At 38.7% G+C, this 11,768-nt stretch overlaps 1 protein-coding gene across 1 annotated transcript; it reads left to right on the top strand.

Moving 5' to 3' along the window:
* The first annotated feature begins 1,949 nt into the window (after positions 1-1,949).
* Positions 1,950-2,423, top strand: LOC137407095 (serine-rich 25 kDa antigen protein-like). Its single transcript, XM_068093699.1, has one exon. It carries the CDS (start codon positions 1,950-1,952, stop codon positions 2,421-2,423), a length of 474 nt encoding a protein of 157 aa, XP_067949800.1.
* Positions 2,424-11,768: the final 9,345 nt, after the last annotated feature.

Below are 11,768 nucleotides of genomic sequence, written 5' to 3' on the forward strand. Positions count from 1 at the left end.
ACCCAGTGAGTCTGAGTGCAATGCCGGTTGTAATATGAGAGATCATATCATTTTCAATACAAATGAAATTCAAAATTCTTTTCAATCTACATTTTCAAAATTCTACAAAATATCTTTTAATCTTATGTAATCGAGAGAATACTCAGCTTTTGAAATCTGTTTTTGGAATTGAAATCGAAGCAATTTAACTTGAGATGCAGCTGGACAGACTGGACCAGACCGGCAGCTGGACCAACACCATCAAAGATGGTGCAGGCCAATGTGGTCAACACAAAAAACTGAGAAGTTTGTCTTCAAAGATGATGAATTGGATTTTAAACAATATTATTTGTTGTCGTTTAGAAAGGTCATAGCAACTGCATACTACAAACATTAAAATTTAATGAATGTTGGGAATAACTTGGCTTCACAAAAGTCTTAAGCCACATTGACAATTCTCAATTTGGGAGCCCATTGTGCACTATACAAAATGCAGCATTTGTATTGGAAATGATCCGACCTGTCACAGATATGACTAAGCAATAAATGGTCCAATTCTGTTACCTAGCAGCTTGTCAACAAACAAATGTAAGAGTGATCAACCACATGAGAACAAAAAATAAAGTGAACCAGCCAGATATAGCACTAGTATATGTACATCCCCTAGATTAGCTCCTAAAAAGTTCTTCCAGCATGTTTATAAAAATGGCTGATACCACAATATGAAAAGTCGCCAACCCCATAAATATGCATCAGCTGCATGTGTCGGCTTTATGCACTTTCTGGTTCTCACAAAAATTTTTGAATTAGTCAGCTGCTTGCTTTCTCTAATTGGGTAATAATTTTACTTCTTGCCAAATACACCATCACTAAAAGAAAGTTTGCAAACAAAAATCAAATCCATAACAAGGTCTGCATTTAAAATTATTAATCTGTCTTGTTGAATAATCTAAATCTGGTTTTGAATGCTAGGCAAGTTCACTAGTTACTGTGCATTCTTGCATAGCTTTCCCTTGTACATCTGCTTAACTAAGGTGGAAGACCTTTGCTGCACTTGTTTTTTATCCTTACTGGAACATGAAAAATTTGGCAAATATAATTATATAAATTTTTTCACATTCTGATAGAGCAAAAACCGCAGAACGAGTACATCGAGTACAACTCCTTAAAATGCGACTTACCAACACAGGTCCCGACAACTCCTGATGTATTTTGATAGAACCCTGCATGACATTGACAGAGAGGAAGCAGGCTTGGTGGTGGTAGATCCTGACAATACGCATTTGAGTCACAAGGGTTTAGAGGCTCAGAACAGCTGTTGATATCTGTAAAAGTTGAGTTTGACAGCGATCAAAGTCTGTTTTAACAACTAGTGCTGGTGAAAAAACTGATAAGCATGGTAGTCTGTTGAACTCCGTAAGAGAACCATGCATTATAAAAAAGTGCTGTCTTTTGAGTAAAATCTTTGTATGTTTATAACAAGGTCAGTATATTTAACTATGTCAGTAGTTTTTCTGTAGTTTCCATGTATACCAGCATTCAGTAGGGGTCAATCTTTCTTTTACGTTTTGCTCTATATATAGCCTTATAGTAGCTTTTGAACTAACAAGGTTACAATAGAATAGTAACAGGGATATACAATTTCTATGTCCAACTATGTACGACTAAGAAAACATACACAACAGCTAGTGAAAATCCTCATGTAACAATGCACTCTTCTTTTGTCTTAGCTCAAAGGTGTTTACCCCTGGATGACTTGTCAGAGTTGTGTTACTGCTGAGAGGAATGAAGTTGGTCAGGCTTTTAGTATGTTTAAACTTTGAATTACATTTTTTGCAAAGGCCTTACACTAAACCAACTCTGACTCCACGAAATGGGTCACCCTTTAGCTAATGAAATACAACAATGATACCTATTTCATTTGCTCGCTTTTGGCGCAATCTTACTGCGATATATGATTGTCCAATTTTATGTTCTACTCCATCAATGACCGTCCAAATGACCGTCCAAATGACCGTCCAAATGACCGTCCAAATGACCGTCCAAATGACCGTCCAAATGACCGTCCAAATGACCGTCCAAATGACCGTCCAAATGACCGTCCAAATGACCGTCCAAATGACCGTCCAAATGACCGTCCAAATGACCGTCCAAATGACCGTCCAAATGACCGTCCAAATGACCGTCCAAATGACCGTCCAAATGACCGTCCAAATGACCGTCCAAATGACCGTCCAAATGACCGTCCAAATGACCGTCCAAATGACCGTCCAAATGACCGTCCAAATGACCGTCCAAATGACCGTCCAAATGACCGTCCAAATGACCGTCCAAATGACCGTCCAAATGACCGTCCAAATGACCGTCCAAATGACCGTCCAAATGACCGTCCAAATGACCGTCCAAATGACCGTCCAAATGACCGTCTAATGACCGTCAAATGACCGTCAAATGACCGTCAAATGACCGTCAAATGACCGTCAAATGACCGTCAAATGACCGTCAAATGACCGTCAAATGACCGTCAAAATGACCGTCAAAATGACCGTCAAAATGACCGTCAAAATGACCGTCAAAATGACCGTCAAAATGACCGTCAAAATGACCGTCCAAATGACCGTCCAAATGACCGTCCAAATGACCGTCCAAATGACCGTCCAAATGACCGTCAAAATGACCGTCCAAATGACCGTCAAAATGACCGTCAAAATGACCGTCAAAATGACCGTCAAAATGACCGTCAAAATGACCGTCCAAATGACCGTCCAAATGACCGTCCAAATGACCGTCCAAATGACCGTCCAAATGACCGTCCAAATGACCGTCCAAATGACCGTCCAAATGACCGTCCAAATGACCGTCCAAATGACCGTCCAAATGACCGTCAAAATGACCGTCAAAATGACCGTCAAAATGACCGTCCAAATGACCGTCCAAATGACCGTCCAAATGACCGTCCAAATGACCGTCCAAATGACCGTCCAAATGACCGTCCAAATGACCGTCCAAATGACCGTCCAAATGACCGTCAAAATGACCGTCAAAATGACCGTCAAAATGACCGTCCAAATGACCGTCCAAATGACCGTCCAAATGACCGTCAAAATGACCGTCCAAATGACCGTCCAAATGACCGTCCAAAAGACCGTCCAAATGACCGTCCAAATGACCGTCCAAATGACCGTCCAAATGACCGTCCAAATGACCGTCCAAATGACCGTCAAAATGACCGTCAAAATGACCGTCCAAATGACCGTCCAAATGACCGTCAAAATGACCGTCCAAATGACCGTCCAAATGACCGTCCAAATGACCGTCCAAATGACCGTCCAAATGACCGTCAAAATGACCGTCAAAATGACCGTCAAAATGACCGTCAAAATGACCGTCAAAATGACCGTCAAAATGACCGTCAAAATGACCGTCCAAATGACCGTCCAAATGACCGTCCAAATGACCATCCAAATGACCGTCAAAATGACCGTCAAAATGACCGTCAAAATGACCGTCAAAATGACCGTCAAAATGACCATCAAAATGACCGTCCAAATGACCGTCCAAATGACCGTCCAAATGACCGTCCAAATGACCGTCAAAATGACCGTCAAAATGACCGTCAAAATGACCGTCAAAATGACCGTCAAAATGACCGTCAAAATGACCGTCAAAATGACCGTCAAAATGACCGTCAAAATGACCGTCCAAATGACCGTCAAAATGACCGTCAAAATGACCGTCAAAATGACCGTCAAAATGACCGTCAAAATGACCGTCCGAATGACCGTCCAAATGACCGTCCGAATGACCGTCCAAATGACCGTCCAAATGACCGTCCAAATGACCGTCAAAATGACCGTCAAAATGACCGTCAAAATGACCGTCCAAATGACCGTCCAAATGACCGTCCAAATGACCGTCCAAATGACCGTCCAAATGACCGTCCAAATGACCGTCCAAATGACCGTCCAAATGACCGTCCAAATGACCGTCCAAATGACCGTCAAAATGACTGTCAAAATGACCGTCAAAATGACCGTCAAAATGACCGCCAAAATTGACCGACAAAATGACCGACAAAATTGACCGACAAAATTGACCGACAAAATTGACCGACAAAATTGACCGACAAAATTGACCGACAAAATTGACCGTCAAAATGACCGTCAAAATGACCGTCAAAATGACCGTCAAAATGACCGTCAAAATGACCGTCAAAATGACCGTCAAAATGACCGTCAAAATGACCGTCAAAATGACCGTCAAAATGACCGTCAAAATGACCGACAAAATGACCGCCAAAATTGACCGACAAAATTGACCGTCAAAATTGACCGTCAAAATGACCGTCAAAATGACCGTCAAAATGACCGTCAAAATGACCGTCAAAATGACCGCCAAAATGGCCGTCAAAATGACCGTCAAAATGACCGTCAAATTGACCGTCAAAATGACCGTCAAAATGACCGTCGAACACAGAAAAAAGTCTGCTGCATTCGCAGACCTTGTGTCAGCGATTGGGACAAATCAGTTTTTACAACCGCTTTTCATTTTACACCAACCAGACTTTATTAGCGTGAAAGCTTCTCTAATATATTGTCCTGGTATTAACACACCTTAACTGTTAGCTGATAATCCATGATATAACCTAGCCACTCTTGAAAAGGTTTGTTCTTAGAAAGTTGAGCACTACCAGAATACTGAGCAAAAATGCACACAAGAGAATTCTTGATGATGAACACAATAAGATTTACTATACAAACCTTGACACCTGTTGCTGGTACCATTGTGTTCAGTGCCGATAGGACACTCTTTGCAGGTAAAACCGGTGTCAACATGCGCAGGTGCTGGCAAATCTAAGCAGTTTTTCTTCTCTTCATTCCCTTGACATGGATTTCCTCTACACGCATCTCCATCTATACAGCATTCTATGGACCCCGCAGTCTATGGAATACAAAGTCGTGTTACTTTAAACTGCATAGCTTACATAGCTTAAGTAAAACCTACATGAATAACTCTGTTTCCATGATGTAGGTGGTTCGTGTTTATGAAAGTCAAGCGAGTTTTATCACTTGCAAAGTTTTACCGAATTTTTGATGCTTGCGAAAAAAAGGAAACTGCACTTACTGATTATGCGTAATAAATGCCACGCCAGCTATTCCATTTGAAACTTTGTTCACACTAGTGTGAACAAAGTTTAAAATGGAATAGTTAGCCATTCTTATTTTGATTTGAGTAGTTCCAGATGCCCGCTACGACCTTTGACACAGAAATATTTAACTTTCTTAGCAGAGTGCCTGCGTTAATCAGCAACATGCCAATGTCAGTTGACACGCATAATCGCATGGTTGAGCATGCATGTCCAAATCTCATCCATACGATGGACCCATGGTGATGGAGTAACTGTCAATGCCATGTGCATGACAACTCCTATATAAATATGACGCATAAGCTGGCAAACTTCAGATCAGTTTACACATAACTAAAATACGAGGTCGTTTGTACCACTCAAAAATTTGTGTTTTTTTTAGATCATCATCTCCAAAAGCAATAGTTAACATTTCAACTGTCTGAGTACTTGTTTTCCCTAATTTCGCACAAAATTTAATGCAAATACGCTGTTTCGATTGATTAGACATGATATATTTGTTAAAAACCAACGGAATCGCCGGACAGACCTTGACATATCGTCGGTTCACATAGGAACGCGTTGTCATAGCAACCTGATATTTTATGCCAACACTCTGGAGGTGTTTCTCAGCCAACGCTGCAATGGGTTTTTCATCGTGCGAATATGCACGAGTATACAACTCCATTCCAGGAACTTTTGGATCAAACCACGTATGTGTGTAGTCAAGTGTAAAAATAACAAGAACAGCATCAATTTTAAACTAGCCTTATTTCCTTGGACGCAATCTTCTTCTAGGGAAGCCACATAGCCTGTTCCGCAAGGACCACATGTGTAACCTGCAATATGTTGACAAAAAATATATAGGCAATCCTAGTTCAAGCATAATGGATCAAACAATAACTCTAAATACTTAAGATGAGAGGTTATTTAGGTTGGTCAATACCATATACTTTTAATGTTACAAAACTGTATAAAAGTATCTGGCCAGCAAAATTCTTTGTAACATTTCATTGTTCAACATGCATCAGCTTCTCAACTTAAATGACTGCCTGTCCTAATTGGTCATATGTCTGTGTAGGCCACCCATCTCGGTCGGCCACCCACCTCATTCTAGTCTGCATTGACATGCCCTCATCACAATCTTAGGTACTACATACCTGGCATAGAATCGGGGCTATGCAGCACATCTGAACACTGGCCAGGGTCGTTACAGAGGTTTGGTACACAACCATCTTTCTCTTGGCACATTCGGCCAGGAAGGCTCTCATCCAAGTCTTCAGTTCCATCAGGACAAGGGGCACAAGTTGGGCTGTCTACCTGCGGCTCTCCTAAATTACTTGGTGCTGGTGCAGGAACACAGGATGCAGGGTCATAGCAAGGATTGACATTGTCTTCGCATTCGTCAATGTCTACAAATAATGTGAAAGAACTGTGACAATGCATTTAGTTGCTGATTAAACTCAACTAACAGCTATGTTAGAAAAGAGACAAGGTAGAATTCTTAAAAAGTATCTACTTCTTTTTGTGAACGTAAGCTTCAACAGAATACCAACGACGTTGCGAGATACAGTTAGCAAATCTTCTAAGGAATGACTACTTATAACCGCAGAGTGCCAACATTATTTGATCTTGACTTGATCAACAGAACCTCTGCTATAGATTTAGATGCAAGTTTATTAACATGCATCTGAAAGTTAACCTTAATATCTCTTTTGGAAATGCTGTAAGACTTTACTAAGCAAAGCCTACTTCAACAAATAAATGCATATAACTCCTAGTTGTGATATGCAAGTTTCTATCTAAAGCAAGCTATCTATTTAGCTGTCGTACTGATAACATACTGATAATTACTTAGGCGGACATTTGAACATTTTATATTAAATATTCTCAATTATGTTGTAAAAACATAATATTAAAAAATAAAGCTACTTGTTACAATTTGTTCGAATTAAAATATGAAAAATAAGACAACTGATGAAAATGACTTTCTAATATTTAACTAATGCAGATGCAGTTAACCTGATGGTACATTTTTTGCTTACTTCTAATTTCTATGAAGCAGTACAGTTGGGTATATACAGTATCAGTCTGTTATACAACGAAAACTGTAAATGCCAGGTTTCTAATACAAAATCTACTGCCCTTTATAGAGAGGCTAACAACTGAAAACTGAAAAAGTAAAATACAAGTATATGGCACTGTGTACAGTTGACAATAATGCACATCTATCGGTAGCATAAATCCAAACCTGTGCATGTATGTCCTTCGCCTTCGTAGCCTGGGGGACACTGGCACAGGCTCTGTTGTCCTAGAGGCAGATCTATGCACGAGACATTCCAGAAGCAGGTGTTCCGCTCAGGGTCACAGGCATCGTATGCATCTAAGCAGCGTACGGCTAGTAAGTGGTCTCCATTGGTCAGATCACATGCCCGTTCTCTCCGTTCACACAACCTGCGTAAAAGAAACAGCAGGTATTTGTGTAATGGAGCTAATAGTGATGAAAAAAGCTGTCTTATAGATATATCTTTTATATCGTTCTTGCATTTGCTTTGTCATTTGTATGTCCAAACTCCTGTTTTTATGATACAAAAGTCTCAAGTATCTTCTGCAGACTCCCTTTTAGCGTTTAGCTCATGAGGTTAATGAACTTTTGAACAGAATTTAGCTGCAGTGAAACCCTAATTATGTATAATTGAAAGGTTCGTAGAGTGGTTCTACAGGCTTCTTAGAGTTAGTGTTTTGAAATACTTTGAGAGCCAATGCAAATAGCTCGTGTCAATACTGCCATGCTGCTACACCTGTTTAGATTGGAGAATATGATACTCTTACAATCAATACAATGGTAATTGACCTCTAGCTGAGGTAATTGACCTCTAACTGAGGTAATTGACCTCTAGCTGAGGTAATTAACCTCTAGCTGAGGTAATTGACCTCTAGCTGAGGTAATTGACCTTTAGCTGAGGTAATTGACCTCTAGCTGAGGTAATTGACCTCTAACTGAGCTAAGCTTATTGTAATATAGTTTGATATAAGCTTAAATATGAACTTACGCAAAATTTTAGATTTTATTAAAAATTATCGGTATTTTGCTATTTTTGTGTGATTGTTTTTGATGTTTGAGTTGATCCGACTGCCTGAACGTTTAACGATTAAAATCGACAAAGCTTAATCCCGGTTAAATAACTCGGATCAGGCAACAGTGGGAAGATGACATCTATAGTTACAAAGACACCAACAGAATAGAAAACTGCTGCAACTTGAACGCAATAGCCGATATCAACTAAAGCAACACAAGCAACTAGTGATGTCATTTCGACTCGTACTGTACTTTCGTTTTGATCACTTTAACTGCGATCAAGCTTTGTCGATTTGAATCTTGAAACATCCTGGCAGTCAGATTACCTCAAACACCAAAAGCAATTGCAAAAGATGGAAAAACATCAATAGTTTCTGATGAAATTAGCTAAAATTTTGTGCAAGTTCATTTTTAAAGATACTTCAAACCAACAGAAACTTCCATCCTCCACGCATCCACGCATCCACGCATCCACGCATCCACGCATCCACGCATCCACGCATCCACGCATCCACGCATCCACGCATCCACGCATCCACGCATCCACGCATCCACGCATCCACGCATCCACGCATCCACGATGCTTGGAAGATTGAAGTTTATTTCGTGCATGGTATCACGAACTAGTTTTCCTTAGTGGTGAAGTATTTGTCTCTCTAGCTTTTTTGTTAATGTGAATAAGTATTTTATTTTTCTATTATTCAAATTTTTAAGCAAGTCGTTACTTTCACCACAAACTAGCTTTTATATAAGCAGTTCATTAATTTTTACAAATCTAAATGTTTACCCAGATTTTGTGCAGCTCTGACCGAACACCACCTGTGGTAAAGTGACATTAAACTCGCTGCTCCAAGGTATGGCATAGCCTACTTTATAGCCCTGGCTTAAGCAGACTCCATCAATGAGTCTTGAGTGTGGTATATCACCCCTCCCAAAAGGGTAAGTAGCGCAAATAGGATTGAAGTTTAGACACATATATGATGAACTGCCATTTCTTCTTACAATAACATCGCCATAATGTCCTTTAGTCAGCTCTGTGGTAAGTTCCTCTACAAAAAGGTATATACTCTATATACTCATTTACCGTACATACTCGTACATACCTAATATACTTGTGTGTAAGTTTAAGGTATGTTTAGTGTGACCCTTGTTTACTTTGGTAAAAACCTAGTATTTTCGTATTTTTCATGTATGGGGATTTTCCATTTCTTGTGCATTCTGTATGTCTTGTATACCAAATGCGAGAATACAAAACATGGTTACAAAATATATCAATTTAAGTAGAATTTAGCTTGTACAATGAACGGCACATATGACCTACAATAACCTTATTCGGGTACATTTCGATTCTAAAGGCAACTTGTACATAAGTAAACAGAAGTCAACGGAGGTATGTAATGCAGAATTATTGCGCATTGTAAAATATTACCAACAAACGCAAGATATATTCTAAATTAAAATAAATATGAACAAAAAGACAAAAATACAATAAGCAGAAATGAAATCTATGGCTCTACCATATCAGATAAAAGGATTGACATAGAAAATGCTTTGACTCATCAATTTATAAACATGCTAATGAAACATGCGCTGATTAGAGGGGAAAAGAAAACATCAGTTTCCTTGCTTATGTAGAGTATTTGTAAATTATAAGTGGTAGGGGTGGTGAAATAAAGTTCTGGTAAGATATTACTGGTAATATTAGGGTTTGCTGAAAGTACCTAGATAAGGTTTAGGTAGGTTATGGCTATCGACAACGTGTAAGTTTGTCACCATTTAAACTGGTTCTTGATCTAATTTTGTTGTGTATAAAATATATTAAATTTATGAATATTTATATTTATGAATATATACAGCAGTAACGTCTCGAGAAGCATATAAAATAATCTCTCAGATTCTTATTAAGCGTCATTTTTCAGTTGAACATCAGTAGCAGTTCAATTTATGGCTAAAATACATGTTAGAGAAATATGCAAGCAACTTCAATACTTGGTGTTCATGTCACAGATAATGTGGTGTAGAGGTGGAACGAGACACGAGACTTCTCGAGTATCGACCTGTCTCGTCTCGTATCGGTCTCGTCTCGAGTTAACTATTGCCAAACTCGAGACAGAAAATAGAACTAAAGCGCTTGCGCACGGTCGTTAAAACATGGCTTCTTGCGGTAGCAACAACTCCATATATTGTAATGGATTGCGGGCAGCCGCCTTTAAAGTTATACCCGGTCCGTTACTACCTGTTGCTATTGATTATGTTGGCCACTGAGTCTAATCATGTAGTCCGGACAACGGCCCTGTTGTATTTTAGTTCGGTTCTGTGTTCTTAAAACAGATACCGGGTCGTATCTAATTACTCTTCGGATAATCCAATTTAATAAATTGGATAACTTTTGCGGGTATAATGTCTGTATTTTATCGTATCGTGTCTAAACACCAACTGACCTTCATAAAATTTGGGCCTCTTTTACGTATATACTACCAATCGCGGGTAAAACTTGCCCGGACACGGAGAAACGAACGAAAGGCCGTGTCGACCATAGTCCGTGTTCGGTTAACAATGACGTTTTGTTAACTCAAAATAAGAATATACATGTGCATGTATACAGTAATTAATATAATTTCATGAGTACAATTTAAATATAATTCACATACTACAGTTAATACATAAACAAAACTTAACATTAATGAAACGATAAGAATGAAAGTGTTATCGTGTGTTCTTTTAGTTGCGGTATTTCTTTGTAGAGCGACGGCTATCGGTTTCATTACACATTACATTAAAAAGTAAGAACTATTCAATAGATGGTAAAAATATACATGTACAAAGCAATATGTTTATAATAATTATGATCAATCAAGCTCAAAATTCCTAGAATATATAACTTCGGTATTTTAGAGCTGTTTGTGTCACTTTTGTTTACAAAAGCTACATGCATATCACTATAATAATTAAAATGTTGTATTTAAATCGTTTACACCAGGTGAAAATTCAATTTAAAAATAGATTTATTAATTTATATATACCAATGATATACAGCCCCAAGGGCTGTATATCATTTGGGCTGTATATCATTGTATATACTGAGTAGCTAGTACTTGTGTAGTGAAATCATCACCAAATGCTCATTATTTTACTGTCTCGTGTCTCGAGTCTCGAATTTTCACAAGACAGTGTCTCGAGTCTCGTCTCGAACTTAAAAAACCTGTCTCGTTCCACCTCTAATGTGGTGAGTTTGAGCTGACACAAAATTCTCCTTGTTTTAGCTCGTAATAAAACTGTACTTTATAAACTCAGATAATAAGACTACATGTAATATTTTTTTCTTAATTATATATATATTCCAAGGCCTTTAGTAGCGCATCACTCAGCAGATAGAATAGTTGTTTTGGGAAGACAATGGAAGAACATCTAAAATTAAAATTAGTTTGGTTATTCTCATAAAGCTGTCCTAGATACTAAGTTAGAACTAGAACTAGCTAGGTGAACTAGAGTTGAAATAGTACTATGATATTCGTGGGAGAGTTTTGACACCTACCTGTCTGACATTCCACAACAAGTGTGTACCCAACATCAAACGGTACGATA

This window comes from Watersipora subatra, chromosome 10 (assembly GCF_963576615.1).
Source record: "Watersipora subatra chromosome 10, tzWatSuba1.1, whole genome shotgun sequence".
In the NCBI taxonomy this organism is placed as follows: Eukaryota; Metazoa; Bryozoa; class Gymnolaemata; order Cheilostomatida; family Watersiporidae; genus Watersipora; species Watersipora subatra.